This window comes from Notechis scutatus, chromosome 4, assembly GCF_049901735.1.
Source record: "Notechis scutatus isolate UNSWTSFEM ecotype Mainland chromosome 4, rNotScu1.2, whole genome shotgun sequence".
In the NCBI taxonomy this organism is placed as follows: Eukaryota; Metazoa; Chordata; class Lepidosauria; order Squamata; family Elapidae; genus Notechis; species Notechis scutatus.
This window is the reverse complement of record NC_142012.1, coordinates 48,773,884-48,788,784: the sequence shown is the minus strand read 5'-3', so window position 1 is coordinate 48,788,784 and position 14,901 is coordinate 48,773,884. Positions and strand designations below refer to the sequence as shown.

Below are 14,901 nucleotides of genomic sequence, written 5' to 3'. Positions count from 1 at the left end.
TTTCTGCAAGGTTTTCTCCTTTTTCTTCCTCAATATTTCAAAATCTTAGGTAGAAATCAGCTCTGTCCATCTCCTAGGCGACCATTTCCTTTCCCTTGTCTTGCTCAACTGCTATCAGCCTGTTATCTATTCCTCCTACTTTTTTCTTTGTCTGATCTTCTCTTTTTTCTATTTTTTGAAATCTTTCTTTATTCATCATCATCATTTGTTGTATATTCTCCATTTTCTCGTCCATTTTTCCTGTTCTCTCTTCCTTTTTTCCATTTTTATCTTCCATACGCCTCCCTTGTTCTTGTATTGCTTGCAATATCGTTTTTAATTCTTGCATTGGAACTTCCTTCTCCCTTTCTCTCTCCTTCTCTTTCTCCTGCTGTAACATAGTGTGAATTGACCGCTAACCAGCTGGACTTAACAAGAAGGAGGTAGATGAAACTGTAGCAGTTGTCTTCCTCATCTCTAGTTCATTGTAATCCTAGTCAAAAAATATCTGCCAACAATGCCAGGACCAATTTTCTTTAGGTTCTTCTCTACCTTAAAAACGCAGGCAGATCTAAGTTACTGTCTCTCCTTGAAACAGACCCTTCTAGACCCAATGTTAGTAATTTGTTCTTATATTGTCTAGGGGATGGCTCCTCATACATCACTTCTCAGGTTTCCAATTTTTTTAAAGAGCTGTAACCATCACAGGAGAACGCTGTAATTCCCCTTAGTCAAGTTTTTGGTGACCAATTGTTCATGATTAATTTTCCCATATTCTTCTTTTGTTGTACTTGTGTTTTGGTCTGTGACCACAAATAAAGTATTATTATTAATCCAATTATAAAGGGAGAAAAAAGAAAAAGAAAAAACAAGGAAAAGAAAAAGCCAAGTTCTTCATCCCAAGGAGCAAGAAAAAATAAAAGTCAAAATAGAAAGAAAAAAATATATTTATAAAATGTAAAAGCAAAATGTTTAAAAATATAAAATCCTCATAGGAGTGATGCAAGAAAAAGAAGAAAAAGCAATACTAATAATAATATATATAAAAAGATAATCCACAAGTAGCATTAAAGAGGAAAAAGAAAAAGGAAGAGAGAAAAAATTATATTCCAACAATAAGGCTAAAGCAAAAAAGATAGTTTAGAAAAAGCAAAAAAGGCCCAGAGTAGATACCAGCCACACACAAAAAATCAGTTGTGATTTAAAAATAAGTCACAAAGCAGATCACAGCCACCTTGCAATATCCAAGGCATCACAATCAGAATATAAACAAGGTATAGTCCGAGGTCACAGTAGTCTTTTCTCTTTTCACTTCAGTCTCCAGCTGTTTAAATTGTTTTGCAAGAGGAACACCTGTTTAAACAGTTATTATTCAGTGCTCAACTCTCTATCTTCTCTAAATGTAAACAGCCTGTGACTGAGAAAATTTTCTCACAAATTAATTCTTTCAATCCCTTCAAAACATTTTTTAGATAGCCTCTAGGTGGCAGTGTTGCTTTGCTTTGCTTTACTTTCACTACCTTGTTGTATTGTAGCCAAAAAGTTTCCAGCAAAGATTCCCTTTTAAGAGAGAAAATAAAAAGGGAAAAATATTCTAAAATCTATCTTTAAAGTAAATGTTAAAAATTATCTTCCTTTAATTATTGTTATAAAGTCCAGTCCAGTTTAAAAATTAATTCCTTGTTAAAGTACAGTAAAATAGTCTTAATTGGTTTTGACAGTTTAAAATAGGTTCAATTTCGCCATTTATTTTCTTTTCTGTCTTCTAACTTCTTAAAATCTTGTGGTGCTCTTTCATTCTTAACCAGAATTTTTAAAAAAAACCTCACCCAAAGCCGACACACTTTATTTCTGCCTCTTCTTCCGTACTGGAGCTGTCTCAACCTTTCAGTAGCTTTCGATGGCCACTTTCCTCCGCAGCCAGGGAGCTTTTCCTGGATCAACCAGGGATTTTGCGATGTCCCTGGGATCAGCAGGATGCCTTCTTTTCTCCCACCGTCTCTTTGCAGTGGTTTGGGTCCAAACGGACCATCCAGCTGTGGGGATCTCGACAGCTCTCCGGGAGCATCCAAATCGTCCGCCGTCTTGTTGCGACATCAGCCCCGCCCTTTCCATCCCAGAGTTCTAAAGGAGCTGGCAGAGGTCATCTCAGAACCACTGCACCATATCTTTCAAAAATCCTGGAGCACTGGGAAACGACCAGAGGACTGGAAAAGAGCTGATATGGTTCCCATCTTCAAAAAAGTGGAGGGAAACAGACCCAGGAAACTACAGACCAGTCAGCCTAATATCAATACTCGGGAAGATACTTGAAAAGATAATAAAAAACAAATCTGCCAACATATAGAAACAAGTAAACTAATAATTAGCAGTCAGCACGGGTTTGTTAAAAATAGATCATGCCAAACCAATCTTATTTCATGTTTCTTTTTTTTTCTTTTTTTTTGAATAAAAGATTTATTTAAGTTTTCACAAACATACAAATACAAATAAAATATCTTTTTTTTGAGAACAGCGTGGCCCCGGGTTATCACTTCTCCATACAGACATAAACTCAATACATATTTATCTTATACATTCTAATCCATATCTTATAACTATTTTCACAATTTTTTCAATAGCTTTTCCATTTCTTTACTTCCTATAGCCTTATTTTAAATTATCTCATTCCTTTCTTAATTCAATTACATATCTTTTTCTAATTTTTAAAATCTTTCTAATCAATGTTTTTATACTTTCATCCGTCCTGTTTACAATTTCATATTATCTTTTCTCATAAAACAAATTTTCCCCTGTAATTACTAGACTGGAGTGTAACACCTTTATATCTTTTTTCAAATCTTATTTAAAAATTTAAGTTACATCTTTACAGTTATAACATTCATTTTCTAACCTCTATTTTATAACACATACCTATTTTCAATCAAATTCTGCTTGGTACATTCCCTTAAAATACACACTAAATTCTTAAAAGAAAAAAGTATATATGTATATATATCTGTGTATATATGTATAACAATAGTAAATGGAATAATTATTCTATTCAAGTGCAGCTCTGCCATTAATATTAATAACAATCTTTTACATTTCTATTTCTTTTAACAAACATTACCTAGTGATATCAGTTGTCTTTCACTTTAATCATCTATATTTCATATTTTACTTATTACTGTCTTTAAATAAAAAACCAAACAATAGTTATTAACAGTAGTCAATAAAGTTATTATTCTTATTCAAGTTCATCTTATCAACTGATAAAAATCTTCCATATTTCTTTTCAGTTTTTTTAAACATTCTTTTTAAATCATTGAGAGCCTTATTCTCTTTACAAACAAATATTCCACTACACATCAATAGAAATTTTTTCCTTATATCCTTGTGAGTCCTTCCTCTCCTCTCCTCTCCTCTCCTCAACTGTTATTGGCATCTTTTAAGGCAAGTAACTGAGCAGGGACTGACTGGGCTCTGTTTCTGTAGCCAGATATTCTGACTAAAGAACTGCATATTTTATTATAAGAAATATATAATTTATGGAACTTATGGTGTGCATTTGTGTGTTTATAGGTTCCATAATAGCAATTATGAATTCATAATTATGAATTACGAAATGGGAGCCAGTTTTGTCTAGTGGTTAAGGCATCAGGCTAGAAATAAGACGACTGTGAGTTCTAACCCCGCATTAGGCCTCACAGCCAGCTTGGGCCAGTTACACTCTCTCAGCCCAACTCACCTCACAGGATGGTTGTTGAGAAAATAAAAAGAGGAAGGAGTATTATATAAGTTTGCTGCCTTGAGTTACTTATAAAGTAATAAAGGCAGGATGAAAATCAAATGAATACTAGATAATAATTATATACCAGGCTATAAGTTTAATGAGTTTAGATACAGTTCTACCATGTTTTCCCAAAAATAAGACCTAAAGTTGTCATTGGATGGTGGGCGTGGCCAGCACCAGAGGCAGCGAGGGCACGGGGGCCAATGCTGTCCAGCAGCAGCTGCAGCCTGCACAGCACAGATGAGTAGATTACCTATCCAAGCAGCAGGCAGAGGCAGGGAGGCACTTGATTCAGACGTGCCACATGGGCCACAGGAAAGCCAAGAACAGTGGGATGGAGTGGGTGGGCAGCCACAGGAGGGTCATCTTCGTGTCTTTCAGCTTGCATGAAGCACGTCAGGATTGCCTGCCTTCCCCTTCCCCCTTTGCATCTTCCTCCCATCTGCTGCCAGTGTCACCACATGAAGAGACTTCTGGGGCTCTGCCCACTTCAGCCCACTGACTCTTGGTTTTCCCATGGCCTGTGTAGCACGGTAATATGTTTTAACATTGTCGAACAAATTACACCTAGTCCTTAACCTACAATCACAATTGAGCCCAAAATTTCTGTTGCTAAGGGAGGTATTTGTTAGATGAATTTTGTCCCATTTTACCACCTTTCTAGCAACGATGAATCTCTGCACTTACCAAATTAGTACCACAGTTGTTAAGTGGACCTAGCTTCTCTATTGACTTTCTTATCAGAAGGTCACAAAAGGTATCGCATGACCCCAGGACACTGCAACCATCATAAATATGAACCAATTGCCAAGTATCTGAATTTTGATCACATGACCATGAGGATGCTGCAGTGGTTGTAAATGTGAAAAGTGGTCATAAGTCATTTTTTTCAATGCTGTTGTAACTTCAGTCACTAAATGAACTATTGTAAGTACAACAGTACAGGGAGTACTGTACCTGTATTTTCAGATACTTCAAAATACCCGTTTCTTCAGCAAAAGTGATTATAAGGCGCCTAGAGTTGCTTAAGATGGGCAGCCACATAAATCTTATAACTAAATAAAATAAAAAGTAATAGGTGTGCCTTTTTCCTTCTGTGAAGAAATGCACAGTTATGTTTATTTAAATTACACAGTGAACTACAAAACATAAATCAAGCATGATATCTATCAGTAATGTTAAAATGAAGATTAAAATATTTCTATGTTGAAATACATTGAAAAAGTATTTTAAAATGCAGTGGGGTATAGGTACTTTTTCATATCATTGTAAATAATTTTTCCCAGTTTCCCTACGGTGGTTTTACTTTTTGAGTGGTTAAGCAGCAGTTCAATTAAAGTGTCAGGTTTTCAGGATATAGCAGTTGTCCCTACCTTATTTAAAGGCTATTTAGTTGCAGTTGTTGGACAGTCTTTAAATACAATCACTCATCTTAACTATGAAACTCATCCTGCTAAGAAATACTGTCAGAACCATGGGTGACAACAGCTAAGAAACCAAGCTATACATTCAGAAACCTCCACCCTGATTGCAATAGTAGCATTCTATTTTGACTTGGTCCTAATTTCCCCAGCCCAGCCTGTCTTTCAGTCCACTTATTTTGAACGCCCTGGGAAGGTTTTAAATTCTTGAAAAATCTAAAGAAAATTTAAATATATTTAATTGTTGCAATTATAGTTTTCCTTTCTCTTTGCATAAAAAGGTATTTACTTCCTGTGTTTCTGATTATGTTGTTGCAATTACATTCAGCTTTTATACTTCATATGTTTTGTGGATAATTTCTTTAAATATTTGTGCAAAATCACAAATGTTAGTAAATTTTTCTATGTTCATAAAGGATTTTGTAATGCTTCAAGCCCTGTTCTGGTATCTAGTCATGTGTGAATTAATGGTTGTTTTAATAACAGATATTTAAAAAACAAGTCCTAGCCCGATTTTCATGCCTGTGCCTAAAACAAACCTTTTCCCCAAAATAAGCCCTAGTTAAGCCCCGCCCCCCTGGTTGTACGAGGTCACACACAGAGTATGTTTTCCTGAAATGAATATATATGTATGTCTGAAAGCAACAACTTTCTAATCTGGTGCAACAGTGTTTAATGAACACCGTTGGGTGTTTTAATGTCGTCAGTAAGTCCTTCTGATCATGTAGATCATATAGTCAGGTTCAGCTGGGTGTAATTATAGTGATCCATTTATTTAGGAACTCTGTTCCTCATCCATATATTGCTGTAACCAGGTTCATTTCAGTGTAGTGAATTATGCTGTACAGCCTTCAATCTGAGCATTTAGCCATGAATACATACTTTAAATGTTGGAGGGGAAGATAGAAAGAAGGATGCATGGATGGATAGATGAATACTGTAGATAGAACTATATATGGATGTTATAATTATTTGCGTGGTTATTTAGCTTAATTTTTGGTACAGTAATTGCAAGAAAACCTAATAGTGAGAAAAGAAATAATAGTTGCTATTTAGTAAATTTGGTCTGTGAGCTAGAACAGATTAATTAGGTAACAGCTATGATAGGGAAGAAAAAGAATTTAATTGAGGCTGTCATATTTAAAGGTCAGACAAAACTACAAATGCTGAATGAATAATTCTTTTGAATTTAAAAGAAACAAGGCTCAAGAAATGTACCTCATTACAGTGGCAGAATGGTAGAATTTCTTCATGGCTCTTTATAATAATTTGAATAAGCCAACTTCTGGTACGAAGGCAACACGAAGCAGAGAATTGCTGATATTAGAAATAACATATTCAAATCAAATCAAATCAACTTTTATTGTCAGAGTACAATGTGTGTACAATGAGATTGGCTGAGTCTCCCTTCGTGTACCCCCTCCCAACACAACTCACAGTGAAGACAAAAAAGAAAAATCCCTAACCCAGTGAATCCTACTAACAAACACACTATCTTATTGTACCATGTGAACTTATTGCACAACACACCGGCCGCACAAGTCTATCATACTATGTTGACATGAAGTTATTTTCCATTCAGGAGTCTGATAGTCCACGGGTAGAAACTGTTCTTCAGCCTGTTGGTGCAGCTAGCTATGCTTCTAAATATTATTGCTTCTAAATATTTTCCAGTTTGCTTCCATCTTTGTTTTGCAACATTGGGGGTTGGTTAAAATCTTTTCTGATTAACCAATTACTACATTACTTGTAATTGTGGCATTCGCCTAATAAAGATATAACACAGAGTTTTATAGAATTAAAACAAAACAAAACTACATTTTCATAGGTCATTGCTGCATATCCTGTGTTCTGTTTTATACAGCTGTTTGTATTTCTGAGTTTCTAAGTATTCATTGACCACCTCATTTCTTGTTGGGTTTGCAACAGCTCATGTGAAATATGTGATTACACTACAATGGAAATAACTCCAAACCAAAAAAAAAATGTTTTAATCTTTAAAAACAAACACTTTGTAGAAGTATGTAAGTAACAACCTAAAAGACTGTTAGAAGACTTCATTGTTAAAAGAAGGCTATTCAGAAAAACGGTTTCACATTTATATAATTTTTCTCTTTTTTAATTTCAAATCCTAGGGGAGAATAAGCTGTACAGGACGATTGATGGTCCAAGCTGTCAATCAGAGGGGACGCAGCCCCAGGACACCTCCTACCCAGCCTCATATCAGAAGGTATTATAATTAATTATGAACTTAGAAAAGATGTATGGCTCTAATAAAGGTAGTCCTTGACTTACAACCACATCTGAGCCCAAAATTTCTGTTGCTATGTGAAACATTTGTTAAGTGAGTTTTGCCCCACTTTACAATCTTCCTTGCCAAATTTGTTAAGTAAATTACTGCAGTTGTTAAGTTAGTAACACGGTTGTTAAGTAAATCTGGCTTCCCCATTGACTTGCTTGTCAGAAAGTCACAAAATATGATCACATATGACCCCAGGACATTGCAAGTGTCCTAAAATATGAGTCAGTTGCCAAGAATCTGAATTTTGATCATGTGATGCAATGGTTGTAAGTGTGAAAAATGGTCATGTCACTTTTTCAGTGTCCTTGAAAGTTTGAACAGTCACTAAATGAACTGTTTTAAATTAAGGACTACCTATATAAATATTTTTTATTTTTTATCATTATTTATTGGTATTACTGACTAAGGACATACATAATTAGCTCAATCTCTCCTCTGTATTTATCTGATGCTTTTCAAATTGAATTCATTTTTGGAGATGAAAAATTATTTTACATTACAGCAAAAATTCAGTGACAAATATTGCATTACATAACTGAAAACTTGTTGAATCTGAACTGAGCTAAATATTTTTTAGTTCTTATGATATTTTTAGTATTTATATGAGATTGTTACTTTTAATAATTAAGCTTTTAATTGCACTCTTCAATAAAAATAATAAAGCAATTATTTAGGACTTTTTAGTTAGCAATTTCATTTCTCGGTCTGTCTCATGGTCTATGTAATGCATTTTGTTATTCTGTTATTGACATGACAGATGTTTATTGTACAGACCCAAAAAAGATGCAAAATTTCAACAAGGAATATACTGATAGTTGATTTATAAATTATGAAACAGCTCTTGACAGATTGCATTGCAGTTCATTAGGTAAAGTATTATAGTTCTGCTTGCCTGTTGATGAAGTAAATTAAATTAGAGTGGAGAAAAGAAAATCTTTTCCATAATACGCTTGAACCTAGAAATCAATTTGTGATGTTTTTGCATCCCTTTTTGTAATGATATGCAAATGAAATGCAGAGTTGATTATTTGAGAAAGAGAATGGAGAAGACTTGGAGATAAGTAGCAGTAACAATGAATAGTTTTCATTGAAAGCGTTAACTAAATCTGCAGTAATATCTGTTTGACTATATCAATGTGAGTAAATTTGGGAATATACTAGGTTAATCTGGGGTGACTTACATGTTATCTATAGACCACGGTCTCGATCAAGGGATAGTGGAGATGAAAATGAACCAATCCAGGAACGCTTCTTCCGACCACATTTCCTGCAGGCTCCAGGAGATCTGATAATTCAAGAAGGAAAACTTTGTAGAATGGATTGCAAGGTATATTTAAATTTCTATTTTTAATATTTAATAGGTTACAGATAGTCCTTGATTTATGACCACAATTAGGACCAGAATTTCTGTTGCTAAGGTAGTTATTAAGTGCCTGATTTGGTGACCTTTTTGCCACCTTTTTTGTGAAACAAATTACTGCAGTTCACTGAATCACATGGTCATTAAGTGAATCTGGCTTCCTCCGTTGGCTTTGTTTGGCAGAAGCCATCTAGGATGGTTGCAAACGGCAATCATGTGGCCTCAGGCTTCTGTGACCAACCTAAATACATGCTGGTTACCAAGCACAAGAATTTGGTCACATGACTTTGAAACTGCTGCAACAATCGTAAGTGCGAGGACTAGTCAAAAGTCATTTTTTCCAGTGCTGTTGTAACTTTAAACAATTGCTAATAAATGACCTTTGCCAAGCAGGAATTGTTATTAGTGATATTTATCATTCAACAAGCTGAAATTTGATTTATAGGATTCAGAATATGGAGTTTAATTTTCTGAATAGTGTACAGTTGAAAAGAAATTTTGTTCAGTGAAACCTTTTCAACACATTCCTCCTTGAAGGTAACAATCAAGATATTATTAAATGTAAAAAAGATCACAAGGCATGAAATCTTTTTTTTCCCTGTGAATTGTGGAACTTAATTTTGTTATGGAACCTCAATTCAAATAGAATTGTTTACCTCAATGAAATCTATGAATACTAAAAAGTTTGCTCATGCATGCAGAAAGAGTTGATGATTTTTTATCCATTTGTGGTCTTTAGGGATAACAGAATACAATGCACTGAAACAAATTGTCACAGCTTGTCTATAGCCTTTGCATACTTTTGCTTTCCTGAGGACTGTGGTGTGTTTTATTTAAGGTCAGTGGCTTGCCAACTCCTGATATCAACTGGCAACTTAATGGAAGAGTAATACGATCTGATAATTCCCACAAAATGCTTGTACGGGAAAATGGTATACACTCCTTAATCATAGAGCCAGTCACAGCAAGGGATGCTGGCATCTATACATGTATTGCCACTAATCGAGCTGGCCAGAACACTTTCAGTCTGGAACTGATTGTGACAGGTAGGACACTTGCATAATTTGAAAAAAATGGATTTGAGTGCCTGAACATAATGATCAACTGTGGCTCCTTTCTCTATATACTTCTTTTTAGCACACATTTTGCCATTTGACAAAAGTTTCCTGGTTGTTTTTAAAGCCAATCAGCAATATTATGCTATCCATTCTCTCTGTACTGTAACAGGCTAGTATTAAAAGCCCATTTTACTTGAAGGTGCCTAAGGTGCATATTGGGATGTGGTGACAGGTTATGAATGAGTTGCAGTCTGGCACATTGGAGCTGCCGGCTGAGACCTCTTTTTATAAAGAGGAAGCAAGAAGCAAGAAAATTAACCTCACTCTTATAACTGAATGAATGTAGATCACCAAAAGGGATGAATATATAATCTATGCTGCCATCACTATTTTGGAACCACATAACAGATGTTTAGGAGATCTGGGTGGATTGTGTTCCAGCTGATGATTTGAATTCATTACCGTATTATTCCAGTTGTACGCAGCAAATGACATATCTGAAATGGAAATGCATTTATTTATAGGGGTCTTTAAAGCTAGCTTTCATGTGAGTAGCATGCATATTGCTATGTGATTATGTAAATGATCCAACAGGAGATAGTTAATCTCACTTTTATAGATAAAAGAGCCTTGAAGCCAGCCATTGTCTGCAGTGGTTAGAATATCTGTTATGTGGCAGCCATTCATGTAAAACCAGCTCCAAAGTTATAATATTTTAAAAGGCCTTATGTGAAAGAAATACATCAATAGCTCTATATCCTGCAGAAGGTATGAAAAACTCTGCTTGGCCTATGTGCTTATCTATAGGTTTCTATTAGAAAGCATTTATAAATAAATTTTGATAAGAGAAGAAAACATCTCTGCTATGTTTTTTTTGATGAAATTCTGGCCATATTCAGACATAATAGTAAGCTCAAATTGCTAAGAAGTCTAGCTCCTTGTTCCATGAGCAGTACAAACTGAATGAACCCCTACTTGCTTTCCTTGTTAGTAGAAGTAATGTTTTTTTTTCCAGAAATTAACAAGGAAGCTATAGCAGTCTATTATATCCACACTGAGATATCTTATTGCCTCCCCAAAAGAAACAGAAAGCAAAGTTTGAAGTTGATTGGGAAGTGAGAAATTGGGTCTGTCTGTGGATATAATTAAAAGTTCTGACTTCTACATCAGCTTTTGCTTCATCATTCCCAATAGGAAAACAGAGCCAAGCTGAAATATTTGGATGGTGTGCTCATTACAGGAGAATCATCAGTAATTCTGGCAAAATATTACATTTCATCAATTCATCAATCATTTCAATTGGCTAGACCACCGCCCTTTAGGTAGCAGCAAATAACGTGACATTTTCGTTTTCCAAATTCCAACTTCTCTCTGTCAGGTACCCCTAGTGCTAAGAAATGTTAAGAGAACACACTACAAAATATATACTGATATAAGGGATGGGGGACATCTCTGTCTTTTCAGCGAAGGAACCACACAAGCCACCTGTATTTACAGAGAAACTACAGAATACAGGAGTGGCTGAGAGGTTTCCAGTGCGACTGGAATGCCGGATTTCAGGTGTGCCTCCACCTCAGATTTTCTGGAAGAAGGAAAATGAGTCACTCATATACAACACTGACAGAGTGAGGTTAGTGTCATATTCTGTTTATTAACTGTGTCACTTGTCTGTTGAATGTTTAAAGGCTTGAGCAACAGTAAACATAAGTAATACATGAACAGTTTGAGCCAATGATGCATTTACTGGCCATTGCCTGGAGTAAGTCATCTTATAGACAAATGAAGCCAGATCTAAGGGAATCATACATGTCTGTTAATTTTAAAATAACATTCAGACCCTGAGAAAGGCTTTGTACAAAGGAATTCATGTAGATAGCAGTGATATGATCATACCCCATAGGTTACATCTTCATAACAAATGAATGGTGTGAAACAGGAATCGGCATTGTCCCTACTGCAGTTGAACTTTTATTTTAGTTCTGTAGTTGAAACCTTCCAATGATACACTTTTCTATCTTCTGAACATAACCAAAAATCTCTCATTTACTCCTAAATACAGATTATCTCATAGTACTTTCAATTACCATTATTGGTTTGAGAACCAATTTATAACTGCTTAATACTTATTGCAAAATGAAGCTTTTTATTGTCATAAATTAAAATTTATAGTCATTATAAGCAGATCACATTCAAATTGACCTGATGATGATTTCATTAGCAATGAAATGCTGGATTAGACCCTGAAAGTTATTGTATATCCAGTTCCACTTTCAGTTGCAAAAGCTCACTAGATGACTTTGGATTAGTCATACTCCATCAGCTCGATCTATATTATAGGATTCTGATCAGTGGTGGGATTCAAATAATTTAACAACCGTTTCTCTGCTGGGTAGGCGTGGCTGGGTCGGCATGTGACTGGGTGGGCATGGCTAAATCGACATCACTCACCACAGCTGGCTCTGCCTCCCAACCGCTCGCCTCAAAGGCCCCAACAAGATATAGTCTCTATTTATTTACTACAACTGAACATCACTTAATGATGGTAAGCAAAAATCACAAGCAAAACTCACTTAAATCTTGCTTAGCAATGGAAATTTTGGCTCAGTTGTGGCCGTAAGTCGAGGACTACCCCTAATGAGAATGTAGGATAAGGAGCCTACTTTGCTCATCACTTTGGGGTGACTTTCAAGAAACATTTCAAGATGAAAGATTTTGGGCTTAGGTGGTGGTGATGTCACTGAAGCAGTCCGCTTCTCTTCTCGGTGGGGCAGGTACACTCAACCGAGGGCTGCAGAGGGAGATGGGGAATCTAAACTAGGGCAGCGCTCCCGGCAAGAAGGCCCTTCGGTCGCTTCTCATATGAGGAGATGAGTGAAGGGGAATAAAGAGACTGGCTGGCCACTCATTTGCTTTGTTCTCCTGTCTCCACTCTTGCAAGCTGCCTTTTCTCTTCCCGGCTCCCCTCGTCCCAGAAGCACTCCCCTCTCTGCTAACAGCCACAAGCGGGGTGGCGGGGAGGGAGGTGTCCTTTTAGAAAGGCAGAAGGTGGGCGCATGGATTGAACAGCGCGGCTTGTTTTGTAGGATCTGGAGCTTAGCAGGATCTTCTGTTTTAGAAAGAAGTGTTGGTTGTGCCCCTTGCCCTGAATTGAACTTTTCTTTAAAGCCTGGATGGCCAAGCACTGTTCCATCTCTCCAGTTGTCTTTTGTATTCCCTGCTGTCGCCACCCACCGCCTTTTGCTGGTCCACGCTGAGAAACTGGAGTTTACTTCATGAACTTCACTCTGCTCCCCCACTCCTGCATGTTAAATTTCTCATCCTCCTCCAGGCTCTAGAGCAGGGGTGTCCAACCTTGGCAACTTTAAGACTTGTGGACTTCAACTCCCAGAATTCCTCAGCCTGGCTGAGGAATTCTGGGAGTTGAAGTCCACAAGTCTTAAAGTTGCCAAGGTTGGACACCCCTGCTCTAGACCCTATTTAGCGAGATGAAGCAGATGCACCAGGTGTGTGTGGGGGGGGAGAGCTGATTTCTTTTGGTTCGGGATTGGATTTTGGCTGCTGCATTGGAGGTTTCATTAAAAGTCCTTTTTCAAAAGTGCAGCCATGGAGCCCTTCCCAGGGAGCAAAGCCTGGCTTGGACAAACTGACCCGTCCCGAAGGCAAGCTCTAGAGTTTCCACATGCCTCTGCTGGCTCAAGCGCCCTGCACTTCAGATCCCAACAGGCACAGCACCAAGCAGTGGTGGTGCTCCAGGCAGGCAGGCAGCACGCGGGCATCCCGGGTCTGCATATGTGCAATGCAGCAGAGCAGCAGTCTTGGCCCTAGTGCAGTGGTCTCCCTGTCGTGGCCTGAATGCAGAACCTGAGGTGGGGGAGAGGGCGAGTGGGCAGCATGTGGATGGAGGCCCCGTGGAAGGCGAGAGGCAGGAACTGGCGCATCCCCCCCAACCCAAGGCGGAGGGCGAGCAGGCAGCATGCAGGCAGAAGGATGGCAAGAGCCAGGCCAAAAGGTGGCCGAGCTTCACAGTGTCCACCACGAGGTGGCCCTTCAGACAAGTGCCTTACCTTTGCAGGCAGCTGTGGTGAGAAGAGCGGGCAAAGCACAGAGATCAGCTGGGCCGCATGGCCAGCATGGTAGGCCACGGCAAAGGCAGGCAAGCAGGCAAGGCGCGGAGATCAGCTCAACCACGGGGGCCGCGTAGTCCGGGCAAGCGAGTGAGCAAAGGAGCCAGAGAGCAGCAGGGACACATGCATAACTCTAGGCACCAGTCAAGGCAGGCCAGGTGAGATAAGGGGGGTCAGGGTAGGTGGGGCAGACAGGGTGGGATTAGCCAGTTCTCCTAACTGCACCCACCTCTGATTCTGGTGGTAAAAGAAGAAATTGGAGAAAGAGGTGCTATGTACCAATTAGACCTTCTAAAGGAAAAGCGGAATATACTGTAATTCTCATGAATATTTGTATAAGTACCCCTCAAAAACTTATGAGCACTTGAAATTGTTACAGGTGGGAATGAGCACTTCACTATGCTTTGGATTCTTCTGGATTGAAAGAATTAGCTAACTATAAGCTGTTGCCCAGGGGACATCCAGATGTGTTAACAGCACACATTCTTCAGGGAACCACATTCTTCAGGGAAGCTCCTTTCATGAGCATACTCAAATGTAACATATCAAGAATTGTACTCAGATCTCACGGCCACATATGATACCATCAATCTTAGAAGACTGAAGCAGAAAGTTTATCATATGATTACAGATTTTAAACTTACAGATATCATTAGGAATCTGCTTCAGAACCACATATTTTTTGTGGAGTTCAAGTAGATGGAAGAATCAAAGGTACATTTATTTACCTTAGGGAAATGTAATGGCTCCAATTCTTTTTAATATTTATACCAATGTATGGGTTATAATAACTGTATGTATACTGATGACTGAGCAATGGCTGTACATGGAGAAACATTTGAGGAGGTTGAACAACATTTAACTGAAACCCTGGCAGAGTTA

The 14,901-nt window shown here is 37.7% G+C and overlaps 1 protein-coding gene across 4 annotated transcripts in view; it reads left to right on the top strand.

Annotated features, from left to right (window-relative positions):
- Positions 1–14,901, top strand: part of PALLD (palladin, cytoskeletal associated protein) — a 183,848-nt gene that overhangs the window by 161,630 nt on the left and 7,317 nt on the right. For all 4 annotated transcript variants that reach the window (XM_087963345.1, XM_087963347.1, XM_087963346.1 and 1 more), the window contains 4 exons: positions 7,311–7,405; positions 8,672–8,804; positions 9,676–9,883; positions 11,360–11,525. In XM_087963345.1, coding sequence (XP_087819471.1) covers positions 7,311–7,405; positions 8,672–8,804; positions 9,676–9,883; positions 11,360–11,525 — 602 coding nt within the window. The remainder of the gene's footprint in view (positions 1–7,310; positions 7,406–8,671; positions 8,805–9,675; positions 9,884–11,359; positions 11,526–14,901) is intronic.